Consider the following 17,386-nt stretch of genomic DNA (forward strand, 5'->3'; position numbering starts at 1 on the left):
TGATTACGGTAAGGAAAATATGTTGCAAAAAGTAGCTCTCGTATATTTTCTCCACTACACAGAAAAGCTTAGAATCATGGATATGTTTCTGGGCTAGAGGATGAGAGAGCAAGTACAAACTCTTTGGTTGTTCCCCTTCTTAATAACCTCTTACGACATGCAGGAAATACAGATAATGCATCCTTTGACTCCACCCATAGGAAAAATAGAGTTAAATTGAAAGTAAAATGGGACACTTTAGACCTTGTAAATATAATACAGTACTAATCTGATTAATATTAGCCAGCCCTGTGGTGGAGAGGCAGCATGCCTCTCACTTGTTCCAAGGCCCTGGGTTTGTTTCCCGGTCAGTTCCAAGGATTTTAATTCTGGACTGAGGAGTAGAAAAAAGCCTCCATAGCTCAGGCAGCAGCGCGTCGGCCTCTCACCACTAGGTTCCGTTGTTCAAATCCCGGTCACTCCATGTGAGAATTGTGCTGGACAAAGTGGAGGCGGGACAGGTTTTTCTCCGGATACTCCGGTTTTCCCTGTCATCTTTGATTCCAGCAACACTCTCCTCTATCATTTCACTTCATCTATCATTCATTAATCATGCTTCAGAGGAGTGCGACATGCTTCAGCACCTGGCACAGTTCCTATCCTCGCTGCAAGATGGGGCTTCATTCATTCCATCCCTGACCTGGTCACTGATTGGAAAACAGGTTGTAGGTTTTCATTTTCACTGAGGAGTAAAACAGGGTTCACTCAATTCAAGATATTCTCATGTTCTTAGTTACAGAAAGTAAGCACTCAGTGACAAGATGGCACTACTTATCTACAGTGAGTTTCTTTCATCGGTTGGCCAGCAGGCGCTCCCAGCTTATCTGCCTCCCGTTGACTCACCACTGCCTGCTCCACGACATAGCAACAAGGACAGCACTTCACTCACTTTATCTATGCATGACATAAGATAACCCAATTAAAATTTAAAAAATTAGAATTAAGAAAATAGCTTGTACATTGAATGTTTTCAATTTTAACATCTTTTTAGCCTGCCATGCTGAGCTCTTCCAAACCCCAGCTTCTTGCCCAAGTCATCTTAGGGATTTTGTAGGCGTATGTTCTAATCTTTCAGCAATTTCATTTACTTTTTCCTCGTTAAGTACACGTTTTTTAACACTTAGCCACTTATAGAGTAAAGAACCAATTACTCTCAATTTGTTTACGAGTTTCTGCACAGTCTTTCTATGTAGAGTGTGTACACCTGGAAATTGCATGCAAAAGACTGTTTTTACATAATTATCGTACATAAATACCCTTTCCTCTACCCTGTATACATGTAGAGGCATTATGAGAATTATACTCCAAAGTAACACTTCACAACTTGAGAAGTTGGAGCGACAGATCAACACTCAAAAAATCAAATCAAAAAATCAAAATCTCTTTATTTGCAAATGAGGTGTCTACCTCGGTGGCAAATGGTACACTAAAATACATTATTGTCAAGCACTAAATATTATATTAACAAGAGAAGAAAATTTTTCCTATAATACAATATTATACAATTTACACTAACAATGTTTTCTATTAAACACACAGCTCATCCTTAATAAATTTATATTGTTTACAAAATTCTAATTATAATATCTCCTGTACTACTTGCAAATATAGTCAACTGATATACAGTATGTGGAATTGCTTCAAATGATACTATAAAACTGGTATAACATTAATATTTACATTGCATTTATTTATTTACTATTTTTTTTACCCGTTCTGGATCCTAAGTAGCATAACGACCTGCTGCGTCTTAACCAGAGCCCCTTTTGCCACCACTTTTCAGAGTTCCTGAAGGGCCTTCACAGCTACCGTAGCGGTCCCAGGGCCCTCGAAGTCCCCACTGTACTTCACCCCTACAGGCAGTCCCCTACTTTGGCTGTCCAAACTCCTTAGACCACTCACTGTAATACACGTTCTAAGCATGGACCTGGACAGCCGGCCAACCAATGAGAAACTCCTGTAGTAGTATACAAATTAGTTGCCATGGTTACAATGGTATTTGGAAATTACTCTTAATTCCAGACAGACCCCCAGCCTAAAATAAATAAACTTTTAAAATAATCCCAGCATCTTTTCTCACAAGAATGGTTTTAAACAGTTAATGTGTATGTGTTTAAATATTCCTTTTTAAAAAATATGTTTACAATGATAGTTATTAGAAATGTTATTTTCTGACCTTTGGAAGAAATTCCTTTACTCCGACACACAAATATACATAATATAATATTCAGCTAGTTCAAACTATAAAGAAGGAAGAAAAGATAGCTGCACTATCTCAGAAAATAAAGAACCTTTCTGCAGATTGGATAACACATTTTAATTCTGATCATAATGACATAAAATAACAAACAAGTTACACCACAACCACAGAATGTTAACAGGAAATATTACAGAATATTTCATGGAGACATCATTAAAAAGCTTTGCATTGTGAATATTTTCAGTGACTATTTACATTTGCATCTATATTTTGATCAGGAATATATACTTTCCTAAGGACAGAACTGATATTTGGGCAATTTTCAATTTAATATGATTGCAAGACAAGCACTCTCACATTTTTAGACTCTTAAGAACAAAATGATTTTTCCTATTATTGCTTAGAAATAAATAAATGCCAGCTAAAGTCACACATTTCATTAAGAATTTCTGTTGGATCTATTACTGTATGTACGTCGAAAAAATTGCAGAACATATTGTGTACGTTACAGTCCACAATCGTTATTTTCATTATGTGAATTAAGTTATGAAATGGAAACAATTGGCAAATGTGCAGTAAGATACTGAAAATTCAAAGGCATTTTGTATTTATAAAGATTTGACCATGAAATGCTTAAAAATGCTACCAATAAAGAAAGCCCCACATTTTAAAGTAGAAATCCCACTACCTTCACTAACTGGATGTTGGTTGAATTGATCAAAACTTCACTGAAGTGGGAGGGTCACACAAGTCCTAGCAGGATTAGTCCAGTTCGTCACTCCTGAAATATGCATGGAGAAATAATTATAAAATTTACTAGTTGTTAATTTTAAAAAACAATGATTTTGTAGCTGTAATGTTTATATCTTTATTTGGGCCTTAGAATGAACAGCCAGTAGCGGAGCTAGAATTCTATGTGAAGATATAAGCATACAAACAGGTAAAATGGTAATAAAATACTGCCTAATGTTAAAGAGCAGAAACAGAAGGGAAATATTTGATTTAGCTAACCAATATCAGATGAAACATTAACATGAACATTACTGGGTAAACACTGTGAAAAAAGTGACTGATTAGGAATGGGTGACTGCTGGAATAAAGAGATTCATATTGAAAAAAGAAAGAAAAAAGCCAAGTAAGAAAGTAACTGCTAGAATGAAAGATCCGCCGCCGAATGTAGTAGTTAGTGTGATTAGCTGCTACCCCCGGAGGTCCGCGTTTGTTTCCTGGCTCTGCTATAAAATTTGAAAAGTGGTACTAGGGCTGGAACAGGGTCTACTCAGCCTCGAGAGGTCAAGTGAGTAGAGGTGGGTTTGATTCCCACCTCAGCCATCCTCGAAGTAATTTTCTGTGGTTTCTCACTTCTCCTCCAGGCAAATGCCGGGATGGCACGTAACTTAAGGCTACGGCTGGTCCCTCCCTCTTCCTCGTCTATCCCTTCCAATTTTCCCATCCCCCCTAAAGGTCCTTGTTCAACATAGCAGGTGAGGTACTGGTCCTCCTCACCAGTTGTATCCCTGACTCAAATTCTCCCGCTCCAGGATACTGTATTTGAGGCGGTAAAAGGTGGGATCCCTTGCTGAGTTCGAGGGAAAAACCAACCCTGGAGGGTAAATGGATTAAGAAGATGCTCATATTAAAATGCAACACCAAAAGAACCAGAATTTGGCAAAATTAACAAAAAGATTCCAATAAAGAAAGAAAGAATTACAAAAAGAGTAAGAGTTATGGTGTGGTGGCCAGTAATTATCTCCAAGAATAAGGTCAAAAAGAGAAAAATGACAAGAACTATTAGTTTTGTGGGGAAATAATAGAAAAGGCACATCTGTAAGGAGACAGAATTAAATGCCAGCGCGCGTACAAACACAGTTAACCGATGCTTCTCTCTGATTCACTCTCAATCCCTCGCACAACTTCACTCACAACACACCATGGGCAACTGTGCATTCAATGGGCTAGTTTAATGGCAGAAAGACATCCTGAGCAAAGAGTTGAAAGCAACGAGGTAGGTTGGGCTAGAATAAAACATCAAAGAGGTTGGGTGGATAAGACACACACGTGTGTGCCACTAGACCAAAAGAAATGTACGTTTTAAATATATTCCGTCTCGGAAATCATTCGGAATAGGGCATATGTCCATAAGAATTTTGTGCTTCAAATTATTGTTCCTGTCATATCCCTGAATATTGACCATTCCTCCTGGGACATCCTGTATGTTTAAGGTAGTAATAGACAAACTAACTGTAATAAGGATTATTCAAATGCATCAGAACGATCTGGATTACAATAAACTTATACTTTCTCCTCAGTTTCTAGTGATCCATAGCTAATGGAAGAAAATATTCTATCTGTATAGATATCTGTTAGTATTACCAAAACTTTACCAGAAAATTTTCAGTGTTCTCTTCAATGTAAGACATAAGATACCAGTTGAGTGGTCATGTTCGAAACAAAATGTTTTGTTTTGGGTACAAATGGTAGCATTGAACTTCAACTTGATAGTCAGCATCTAAGTAGGTCAGGTCAGCAAAAATGAGGAAAACTAGGGAGGAGGAAAGTAAACCAGGATCTTAATAAACATGTTAACTGGAGAAACCGTGCAGAAAGCACTGGTGGAAAAGAGAAGTGCCTTCAAAATCAGACAGTCTACAAAAGCAGAGAAGGATATAAGGGAGCAAAAGAGAAGAAAGCAAAGAAAACAACCACTGTAGAGCAGTCAAATGCCATCCAGAGATTGTATGAGACACTAGATCAGGGATGGCAAACCTTTTCCGACTTGCATGTCAATTAAGATCTTGTTCATTACTTTTTACTGTCTCAGTGTGCCATTAGTTATTTTCCTTTAAAATTACCACAAAACCTCCTCATTTTACTTCATGTAGGTACTAAATTGCATTACATATAAATCCAATCAAGAGAATGTTTCATGATTTCATTTTGGAGGAATCACTGAAAATTACATTTCAAAAACAGGTAAATTTTAAGAATAAGATATATTTTTGCTTTAACCTAATAAATTTGTAAAAAGTATGGAGAGAGGTCAGGATTGGGAGCGGATTGTGAATGAAGAATGGTTCATGGACAGAACAAAATGGAAGGGGCTCATATACCACACCTGGGAAACTGGAGTTGGTCAACGATGGTGATGATGATATGGCCATAGAATTAATTGCGACATACTTCTTTATTAAAGCATAATGTGGGGTCAAGGCTTCCCAGATAAGTAAAATCGCGGTTAATCTGCAAATATTTGAAAATAGAACAGACGTATTGAAAGTACACTTAAAATGATAATAAATGATACTACTGTATTGTTTTTTTATTAAATCACCCAATACATTGCAGTAAAAGAAGCGCTTAGCACAACTAATAAATGGAAAAATAAACAACACTCTTTGTTGAAACTAATAAGTCAAAGAAAAATATTCAGAATACCTTTACTGTTTCTGAAAATAATCACTCATGTTTTTCTGCTTTTGTGCTGGGAAACACTTTTTCTTTATTTTGCTTCTCAAATTTCTCAAAACAAGTTTTTCGGTGATCAGAGCATCATCCTGGGCCTTGATATACTCCAGCAATGACTCGACATTTGCCAAGGCAGCCCCATTGCATAACTGTTTGTTGTGCTTGTATTACTGTAACACAACGCTTGTGTCCGGCTCCATGGCTAAATGGTTATAGGTGCTGGTCTTTGGTCACAGGGGTGCCGGGTTCAATTCCCAGCAGGGTTGGGCATTTTAATCATCATTGGTTAATTTTGCTAGCACGGGGACTGGCTGTATGTGTCATCTCATCATCATTTCATCCTCATTACAGCGCGCACATTGCCTACGGGCGTCAAATCAAAAGACCTGAACCTCACGAGACGAACATGCCCTTGGACACTCCTAGCTCTAAAAGCCATATGCCATTTCATTCATTTTCCCAACACTCGTGCATTTTTATTGTTTTTGATATCGCGGTTAAGCTGCAACACGGTTGATCCGATTATGGTAAATCAAGAGTTGAGTGTATTTATTACTTGTTAAACACATTAAAATATGTTAGTATGTTGTCTGGTGTGCCACAGAAGTCGTGTTCGTGTGTCACCTAGTTGCACGCGTGTCATGTTCACCATCCCTGCATGCACTAGAAAGTAAGGAGGGTCAAAAACATGTTTACATGGTTGCCAAATCTCACAATCTGAGTTCAAAAGATCCAGCAATATACAGGGTCATCAAGGGATTAGATGAAGAGCTTGTCTATAAAACTGATGATATCTTTACAGCATAGTTTGGTTACTACAACAACCTTCTAAATACCGACATGAGCACTTTAGAAGGACCCCCTGATATGTCCAAAAATTTGGGCCTGATTGCACCGATTGATCTAGGATAAGAATATCAAAAGGAAAAGCTGCCAGCCCTAATGGTATACCAATAAGTCTGGAGGAGAGCAAGCAATACAGATGCTTGCCAACATTTTCAATTGCATGATGGTAACTGGCAAAGTGCCAAAAGACTGGAGAATGAGAAAAATTGTCCCTCTTTACAAAGGGGATAGCAGAAAGTACGAATGTATCAACTATCATGAAATAAAATTGATTGTTGTGTGTTGCTTGATGATGATATAGATGGTGATTCCCATAGGGAACCTGAAACATTTGTTCCGAATGAGTAAATTTATACTACCAATATAAATGGTCCGTTATTGGACATTATAAATTTTATCTTGATGATGCTTGTTGTAGGGGCCTAATATCTATATCATTAGCCCAAAATTGATGTGCCATACAATGAAGGTGATTGACATTTAGATTAGGAGTGAATGCTCACTCTCCAGTAACCACTACAGCTTCAGATCTGGGATATCCACAAATGATCCAGTGTTTGCCCTTAACATAATTGCTGAAGAATACCATGATAAAAACACTCCCTTTACAGTGCCTTCCTAGACATAGAAAAAAAAAATCATATGATCACATTTCAAGATACATAATGCGGTGAAGCCTTCGAAAGAACAACGTCCTCAATAAATATGTTAACATCATAGCTAACATGTATAGGAAACCATAGGAACTCCAGTGGGAGTCACAAAACTCATTGCAGCAACACAAGGAAAACACACTCTGTTCTGTCTAGTTCTGGATACACTTACTGAAGATGCCCAGACTAAAGCAAAATAGACTGTTTAGCTATGCTGATGATATAGCTATCTGCATGGAGAGTAGGGCATCGCTTGAACAGGTGTTGGTTAGGTATCTGGAAAAGGTTTTATAATGATAATCTACTATTCATGATATCAAATCCTAAAACACCTTTATTGCCAACATTGGCAAGCACACACTGTGATAGGAGAGGCCTAAGATTCACTGCCATCTTATTACATGAACAGAGAGCAACTGTCTGTCCCAACTGTGAAACAATCTATGATTTAAAAAGAGAACAATAAAAACATAGTATCAACTCTGATATAATAAAAATATAACATAACCTAAATTTTAAATACAAACCACGTTATATACATAAAATGTATCAAAACAATCCAGATACCAGCAACAAGCTATTCTGGAAATGGAAACAACAGTTACAAAGAGGATTCACAAGACCCAGTACATAGCATGTAATATATCATATGCCCCACGAGATCCTATGACCATCAATGGGTAACAAGTCATAAAGTGTGACCAGTACAGTTACCTTGGCAACATAGCTCATTGCTCAGGAAAAGTAGAGTACGACATTCAATGCCACATCACAACTGCCTGGCTCAAATGATGGGAAGTACAGTAACTGGTGTCATGTTGATGAGACTAAAGACCATCATTAATCATTAGGCCACTATTGACCTATGGCAGTGAGACCTGGACCATGACTCAGAGCCACAGTCAAGCAATCCAGGCAGCCAAAATGAAGTTGCTGAGATGGACATGTGGTGTTACAAAGAGCAACAGAATACACGAGTATGTGCAAGACAGCCTTGGCAAATGCAAATATTGCCGATAAGCTGCAAGAAAATAGACATCACTGGTTTGGGTATGTTTGAAGAAAACCTTCAAATTACACAGCAATGAATCTTTCTGCACATGGGTGGAGATCCAGTGGTAGGCCAAGAATGAGGTGGATTGAATATACAGGATCTCTTATATAAACTAAGACCGAACGCACGGTGTTTGTACTGGCAGCTGCCTCAGCCGAACTTATGTCGTATGCGGCCTCCCTACTTCGGTTTTCCTTTTTTTTTTTTTACAATTTGCTTTACGTTGCCCGACACAGATAGATTTTTATTGTGACGATGGGATAGGAGTGGGAAGGAAGTGGCCGTGGCCTTATTTAAGATACAGCCCTGGCATTTGCTTGGTGTGAAAATGAGAAACCACTGAAAACCATCTTCAGGGCTTGTCGATAGTGGGGTTCAAACCCACTATCTTCCGGATGCGAGTTCAGAGCTGCGCACCCCTAACCGCATGGCCAACTTGTCCGGTCTGCCCTGCTTTAATCGTGTATACAATCTTATATGAAATCTTACCTTATAAAAATGCTAGAAGTGTCATCCTCCCTGGGTTATACAGGCACTGTATTTATAAGCTCTGGTTACCATATTCGGGCTGAAGCGAGTGAGTTCTGCCACTGTAATGTTTCTGATTTAATTCATAATGTTTTCTTTCAGTTCCTCCATCGTGTGAGAATTTGTTCGATACGCTTTTTCTTTCAGTTTACCCCACAAGTAAAATTCACACACCGTTAGATCTGGAGAATGAGGGGGAAATAGACCAGCACTGATCACTCTGCAAACACTTCCAAGATTATAAAAAGGGAATCTTCTGCTATATGAGCAGGGGCTGAATCTTGTTGAAACAACCCACGCACTTTTTTCTTCTTCCATTAACTGATGGAAGAATGGCATCAAAATATCATCTTGGTACCTCTCTGCATTTACTATCATCTCATAAAAATAAGCCTAATTCGTCTTACACCAACAGCACACCAACACCAATCTTCCTATCATAATGAGGGACTTCATAAACACCATTAAGACTTTCTACACACCAACAGCGAAAGTTATGACTGTTCACATGACCATTAAGGTTGAAACCAGAACTTTTATATATGAAAATACCGTGTTGCAGTTATAACTGTCTCACCATGTTAACAGCTGAGATTCAGACTGGCTACTGATGCTTGCAAGGTTGAACATTTGCAGGCTGCTTGCAAAGTCAAGAACTATCCGCACGCCTCTCATAGCGCAGCTTACGAATCGGAAAGTAAAAACGCCCCTTCGACGGTCTTAGTTTATATGAGACCTGTTGTTGCCAGGAACATGCGACAATGCAAACTTTCCGACGATGATGTCGTTGACAGAGTGAAGTGGAGGAGGAGAATAAAGAAAGCGGACTCCAAAACCATGCAGGTAAAAAAGCTAGGAAGAGAGAGTCTAACCATAATACTCCTGAAAAACTGATGGAGGAAGGAGTTGGGATGTGACAACCCAGTGGGACATCATGCAAACTGCCTCCTGATTATTATCTGGAAAACCATAACTAAATGGGGTAAGAGGAAATCCCTGCCCTCAACCCCAAGTAGGAGTGGGGCTTTGAGGGAGCAGTCCTCGCACCACTCTAATCACTCACACGGAGTGAAGTTACAATTTATTTATAGAGACTTGAGAATAGTAGGAGGACAGAACAAACATTGATGACCAGGCAAGGTGAAATGGAAAATGAGATTTGGAAGCTGAGCACAGGTTAAACTGGAAACAGTACAAGTTATCATCATAAAGTATCAAAGGCATTATGTTAAAAACAGTGCAGATGGTTGTATGATTATTATTAAAATCGAACAGTCATATCAGCATACAAGTATTCAGTTCAAAACCACTTTTCAGACACTAAGATCCATCATCAGTGATTAAAACTTATTCGACCCTCTCATACACGAATTATTTTCAGTTGTGTTTGGTGACGAAAATTTCAAGCTTCCGTTCAGTGTCTTAGATTAACCAACAATTCTTCACTGGAGCTAATACCTTAACAATTGTATGTGATATGGTTGTGGTTTGCCATGATGCATCTTTTTTGCGATTACTACACTAAATTCTTACGATTCAAAGACTGATCAAATAACTGGATGGGGAGTGCTCACGAAACATAAACAGTGGTTGGTACGCATGGATGTTGACGGGGTGAAAGGAGTACTAGTTGTTGGGCTGTTTCACTGTCCATTATGTAAGAAAAAACAAAGCATCACTGGTATATGTGTAGACTGAATGTGAAGTTGAATAGGTGATAGGTAAAATGTACTACTGAGATTGAAAATAATAAATAATACATACCGGTACCTCATATGAGGGGGTGAGAGGCCAAGGAGTACAAGTGACAGAAAGTTACTTTTGAGAAAATCAAGGTTAAAGTTTAGATTGGATAATTAATTCTAGGACATACATATAGTAATATTGTTTATATACCGTATCATGTTAAGATAGTTTTTTGTGTCTGTGCCTATTGTTACTGTAGCAAAAATTTCCATCAGTCGACAGATATTCCTGATACCATGATGAAAGGTATCACTTGTACCCCTTGGCTTCCAAGTGAGAACTGAAAAGGTAGGAGGTGAAAAAAATATGATTATATGACTTTGCAAATCAACTTGTATAAAATGAGCCAAAATTAAATACAGAACAATTGTCTCTTGAAATTTATAAAATGAACTGTAAATTCCTGAAAATTATCTAATGAACTTAATAATAAAAATAAAGAAAATATAATCAACTCTAAATTTCTTGATGCATTTCATTTAATCTCAATCACTGTCCAAGATATTGTCACTTGCATTGTCTGAGAAACCGCTCTCTCATGCTGCACATATTGGTTCCAAGACTTGCAACTGGTTCGTTTCTGTCCTGTTTTTCCTCCGCAAGCTTCGATCGTCTCTATGCTCTTGTGGACTGACTTTGGCACTCAGTTGCCTATATTTCATCCTTTTTGAAGTGAAGCCACTGCATTGCTTGAATTACCTTAACAGCTTTTGAAAACAATGGTACAATCGCTTCTAAAGTGACAAAATCCTTGCCATCCATTTTTACTACTTAAATTGTTTTAATGACTTTGCAATTACATCAATCCAGTCTTGAGAAACATATATGCCCCTATCTGAATGTTTCTTAGCCTGCTCAATAATGCCAAAGTTTTTGTCACAAACGCCACTATATAGTGAAATTTTGGCTCTACATATTTAACAATACTCACATTCAGAGGGCTGACCACAAATTTCTTCTCTCTGACCATTAATATAACAATTGTGACATGTTTAGGATCATTTTCAACCATTTTTTGTACATCCACCAATTTTTTCTGAGTGCTTTTTGCTTTCCGTAGATGGAACTCCTTTTTGACAAGAGCATTACTTTTTTCGTGAAGCAAACCATGGTCAATGGTATTTTGCAGCTTGTCACACGTGTCTGTATGTGACATATGGAAGCTGAGATTAAAGCATGTGTTAAAAATATGTTGGAAAATGCTTTCCCGTATTCCTTATAAAGCTGATACATCCTCTTCAGGTTTAGGTTAACAGCGAGATATTTATTGTTAGGTGCTTGCTGGCATCAATAATGGCTACTGCACTTTGGGAAGTTTCCAATGTTCCTTTACCAGCGCTACTTTAACTTCTTCAGTCTTATTTCCATCATTTTGGTATTTAAAAAAAAAAATTAATATATCTATGAATGGAAAGAAGAAAGTCAGTAGAGTTGCTTTATTCACTTATACGCACCACAAATGTTAACTTCACTTCAAAACAGTAACACAGTATACATTAATAACCAGATATTGATGGCTAAGTCACATATACCTCTAGGCCTCCAAAGAAAACAGGCAATTTACTCAGCAGTTTTTCTTTCATTTACCAGATGGAGGTGCACTTGTATCTCTTGGCCACAATAATTTTACATATATTAGGTATCCATTTCTGCACTTAACTCTTTTTTTTTCAAAAATTTCACTTGTACCCCTTGGCCTCTCACCCCCTCATATGAGGTCCTCATGCACGAGAGGGTTAAACCATACTGATCTACATACGTGTGTTGTCAAGACAAAATGGAGCCCAGATGAAAAAGTATCCTACAGGAGTGTGTTCCAGCAAAGGCAAATGGAGTGAATCAAGGTACACCTGTACAAGTTGCTGTGTGTGCCATTGTCATTGATACACAACCTACCACACCAGAAAACATTATTAGGACTCCTTCAGAAAGTCTCCATTAAACTTCATCAGAGTCAGTACAAGGTTAGTGAAGCCAGGCTCATTTGATTTTATGCATGCAATTTAGCATCAAGTTGCTCAGGAAATGGCCGGGCACAGGGGATGTGCAGTGTGATGAACACCTGGACAGCAATGTGTTAAAACTGAGGGGACTTTTCCTCTTGGTGAAATTTTCAACCTGACTTTTCATCCCGTTTACTATCATACCATTGTCCACTGTCCATCTCACAACATTGTCTGGGTCCCCTTACAGTCAAGTGACTATAATTCATTTACTTTTCTCTACAGTATGACATCATCTGCAAATAGCCTCCTCTGTGATTCCAGTTCTTTATTCATATAGTTTATATATATATATATATATATATATATATATATATATATATATACATGTATACAGGTTGGTCAGAAACAGTGTGAAGCGGGTATTATATGAGTGTTAGAGGGTTGGTCATACTGATAAATAATTGGAAAAAATAATTAGATTTCTCACACCCTTGTCATTTTATCATCTGCTTAAGTTAAACAATCAGATCGCTTCATGGGCGACTTCAGATGGGCTTTGCGAGGCAGAGTTGCTAAATCTGCACATGTCTTATGACTGGCTTGAAAGTGCCAATAGAAGAAATAAACTTTTCCAGGGGAGGAGCTTGAACAAGGACCTCCCTGCTGATAGGCTCAGCCCATAGCAAGCACACTATAGTGGCATTGGCTGAAACCCATGGTGTGTTAGTGTTTGATACTCATTTCTCGGCATGGCTCTCGAGCCCGACCAAGCCACATGCAGATTTACCAACACTGCCTCGTACAGCCTATTTGAATTCGCCCGCGAAGCAATCTGATTACCTAACTTCAGCAGCTGATAAAATGATAATGGCGCAAGGTATTGGCGTAACTTTTTCAAATGACTTATTTGTATGACCAATGCTGTAATGCTCATATACACGGTTCACGTTGTTTCCAACCACTCTGTATATATGATAAAACATAAAGGTCCAATAATATTGCCCTGCGGGACTCCCCTTCTTAATCATTATAAGATCGGACACACTTCATCTATTCTAATTCTCTGAGTTCTATTTTCAAGAAATTTTACCACCCATTTTATCAGCTTAAAGAGTAAAGACTGTTTTCCTTCAGAGAGTAACAGCTGTTTCAAAATCGTTCCTAAATGCAGGAAACAAAGGAATGGCTACTGACTCTTTTTGCAATCCTTGTTCTCATCTACTCATTTGTTTTCATTAAATGGTCTGAAATAAATTTAGTGGACTTGGAGAGACAACTGAAGACATGTTTGTCAAACAGAATGCTTCATCCTAATTCTGCAATTGAACGAATGAAATTGCCACATTGAAATGGAGGAAGAGGAAAACTTGACCTCAAGAAGATATGCTACAGTCACACAGAAAATTTATAAAGATATTCCATTCAAAGTGAGATCAAAATCTATTCACAGCTATAAACTCCTCCACAATTTGCCAACACAGAGCAACTACAGCATGCCTGGAACCAGAATGAACTCCATGGTTCATATCCTCACCATCTAAGTCAACCGTCTGTTGATAGACTGAAATCCACTCCTACCTCCACGGAGAAACAGAAGGGTTCTTGATAACTTTACCGGGAGGTACACCTCATTGCCGCACATTCAAAATAAGTGCCTTAATAAACTCCTCTATAAATCAAAAGGTGAAACTGATACCACATGAAGTTGGAACTTTAATCGGAAAATGTTACTACTAAAATACTAAGTAATTGTGTTGTTGTGAAGTTTCCTAAACTGATTGAATATCTCCTTGTTTTGTTCTGCTATAAATCAAGAAGTTTGGACATTTTTCCACAGATGACACTACTAAAAACTCTGATCATGCAATCTGGTGCAAGGTGGAAGAACTTATAACATAAAGAAGTTTCGTTTTTCTAGGTTTTCACGACTGAAACCATGTTGATTTATTTTTGCGTTGGCAACACTTCTCTCTCTTTCCACCAGTTTTGAATCTGCCAATCAGGAATTTTTGTAATTAATTTTCAACCAATCCCGCATTTCTTGTTCACTTTGTGTTAACCAATAAAACTTGAGAGGGTGTGTCTGGATTAGTCCTGATGTCTCTCGAACCTTCCCTGAGGGTATATAAGTTGCCGCCTTTCGAGCTTTCCTTGCCAATTTATCGTCGTCCTTCTAAGTGCATGTGTTAAAGCACAAAACATTACAAGGTAATGGCCATGTAAATTATATCTTTCTTGCTGTCTCTGCGACCTTATCTGAGGGGAAGGTCCGAATCTTAAATACTGTATGTAACATACCTTTCTAAAATGTAAATTTTCTTTCGGCTAATGTAAAACTTCATAGTATCTTTAACTGTAAATCGGGGATAGAGAGTGAATTACCCTCTCGAGCTCCCCTTCATCTTGGTTTGAGGTGACCAAGTTTTCGCAACCGTTCTTTCCTCTAATGTATTACAGTTATTTCCATGCGAGCCACCTCAGTAGTTTGGGACTAGCCCCAGTTTCATCGGCTGAGAGCCCTGTAGGTTTTAATTTTTCATTATCTGGGAGCGCAGCGTACGCCTCCATTCAGTTTGAGTGCGGGCCATTTATTTAACCTGTTCTTTTCCGCAAAGGCCCTTTAGGTTGGGTACTAGATACCCCTGTGTACTACTATTTCAATTTGTAAATGGTGCTTTGAGAGGTCAGAGATTGTAAGTTTATGATGTAATGTTGCCTTGAGTAGGCTGGAAGAAACTGAGAGACTGCAAGCTCTTTTCAAAGTTTTGTAATAGTGAAGGGTGCCTCTGGAAGGCTAGATATTGTAACTTAGGCAGCAAGTACTCTTGAATTAGGGGTTTTCTGCTCTTGACTAAATTATTCCTCATTTTGAATTGTAAACTTGAGCTGGTAACGAAGAAATTGTAAAATTAGGGGCTTGAAGCCCAGAATCTGTAAAATTCTCTAATCTTGGATTTTCCAAGTCTTGTTTCAAGATTGCTATTTGTACCTGTCATGTTGTTATGTTCACTCAGTGAAAAAGATTAAGTTTGTTTTCGGAAAAGAAATATAACCTTTTAAAGTTTTAATTCAATTTTCGATGTCGTAGATAGACCCATTACCCCCAGCACCTTCTTTAACCTCTCTGCATTCCACAAATACCCCGGAACAATAACAATCCAGGTTAGAGCCATAAGCACCCATAACAACTGCAAAAACATGAATGACAGATGCAGGAGATGCGGAACATATTGTGGGTGCATGTAAGACCATGGCAGGTAAAAGACTATACTCATCAGCATGATGAGGTAGTGAAAATTGTGCTCCAAGAGATGGGAAACAAATTAGGACTTATGGATTAATTTTAATTTATTAGTTTATTCTGACACCAATACGTGTTTATCAAAGAACACAGAATAGCTCACAAGTTACTTGAAAAAAAATTAAATTGTTGGTTTTGAAAAGAAATATAAATGTACTGATGAATATGAACATTTTTTAATGCTGTCAGGAGGAAATTAAATACTATGTTTTCCATACAAATGGTTCTGCATTATTGCCACTGAGAATTTTATAAATGTTGTAACAATTTTTTCTTGAAGATTTCTGCCCACTCTGTACGATTGCCACCATTTGACAAAATGTCTGGGGATGGTCCGTCTAGCACCCAGAAGCAGTCCTCTTACTCATGTATTCCTGACGCTGTAGGCTCTCTGGAAGTAGGGAATTGTTGATGCATATATATCCTATTTTTCTTTATCTATGTCATCTGGCTGGTAACAGTCTTCAAACCTTATTGTAGGGTCAAATATTTCTGCTTTGTTTTGTTTCCGATTAATGGCAATTATCAATAGGGTGGTTGCTTTCACCTTCTGCCACACATGAACCTCAAGGCTTTTTTCTTTGAGAATGCTCAATAAAGATCTTACGGTGTTATGAAACTTAATGCGAAGTAACCCTTGCAGCTCCCAAGCTCATAGGGTGGGGTATTATACTCACTGCAGTGCCTGCAGTGGCCAGTGCTCATAGAACGTCCCCGTAGAGTGCACACTAGGGTGACCATTGCCGTAATTTTTGGCATGTCTCACTATTCTGAGGATGGTAGCCCATTACATTTCATCATCCATGAGTTGGCGGATGATACTAAGGTGAATAATGAAACTCCTCTGTCTTTGTGCGGGTAGTTACTCCAAGCATGAAATTCCTTTAGTCGTAGAGTTTCTTGGATCTTCTTAACACTCTTGCATCTGTCATCAGTATTTATCTGCAACTCTGAGAAGCAATGATTACTAACTGCGTTATAAACACTAACAGCACTTACATGAGGATCATTCACTACTTCAAGCTTGCGGTTGATGTTTAATTGTTGGAGGTATGCTTTCCACGTTGCACGAAGTATAGACAAACCTTTATATTTATTACTTGTGTACAACATACTGTTAGGTGTGTTACTTGGTAGCTGAAGAATTTCCTTCAGCGCACTCTTGATTAGATCGACTGCTTTTATTAAAAATTTCTTGGGAATTTTCTCTATAGGTGCTGATTGAATAGGATATGTTAAAGTGGGGCCTCTGAATTGATTTATAACAGTCAATTTTTGTTGTGGTGGCAGCAAGCTTGTCTAAATTACTTCTTAGATGTTCTAAAGTTTGGTTTTCATTCAATATCTGCATCTTATTGAAGGATGCACCCAGATATTTAATTTCATCATCACCACCGATACTTGTGATATTGACACAGATTGTTGGAATTGTATTACAGAATCAGTTTCCATTTGGAATGATAATAGCTCTAGATTTCTTAGTATTGATTTCTAGGCCTACCTCTTGCAGCATATTGATGGTGTTTGTGTCCAAGACTGAGGCTGCTTCTTTATCATTTCCAACAATTGGTATATCATCTGCAAAACATAATGCAGTTTTTGGATCTG

The 17,386-nt window shown here is 38.1% G+C and overlaps 1 protein-coding gene across 1 annotated transcript in view; it reads right to left on the bottom strand.

Moving 5' to 3' along the window:
• Positions 1 to 1,437: 1,437 nt before the first annotated feature.
• The window catches only part of LOC137500919 (zinc finger CCHC domain-containing protein 24-like), a 120,641-nt gene continuing 104,692 nt past the window's right edge, over positions 1,438 to 17,386 (bottom strand). Inside the window, exon 5 of the mRNA XM_068227626.1 lies at positions 1,438 to 3,020. Within this exon, the coding sequence (XP_068083727.1) occupies positions 3,002 to 3,020 (19 nt within the window). The 3' untranslated portion in view covers positions 1,438 to 3,001. The remainder of the gene's footprint in view (positions 3,021 to 17,386) is intronic.

This window comes from Anabrus simplex, chromosome 1 (assembly GCF_040414725.1).
Source record: "Anabrus simplex isolate iqAnaSimp1 chromosome 1, ASM4041472v1, whole genome shotgun sequence".
Taxonomy (NCBI): domain Eukaryota; kingdom Metazoa; phylum Arthropoda; class Insecta; order Orthoptera; family Tettigoniidae; genus Anabrus; species Anabrus simplex.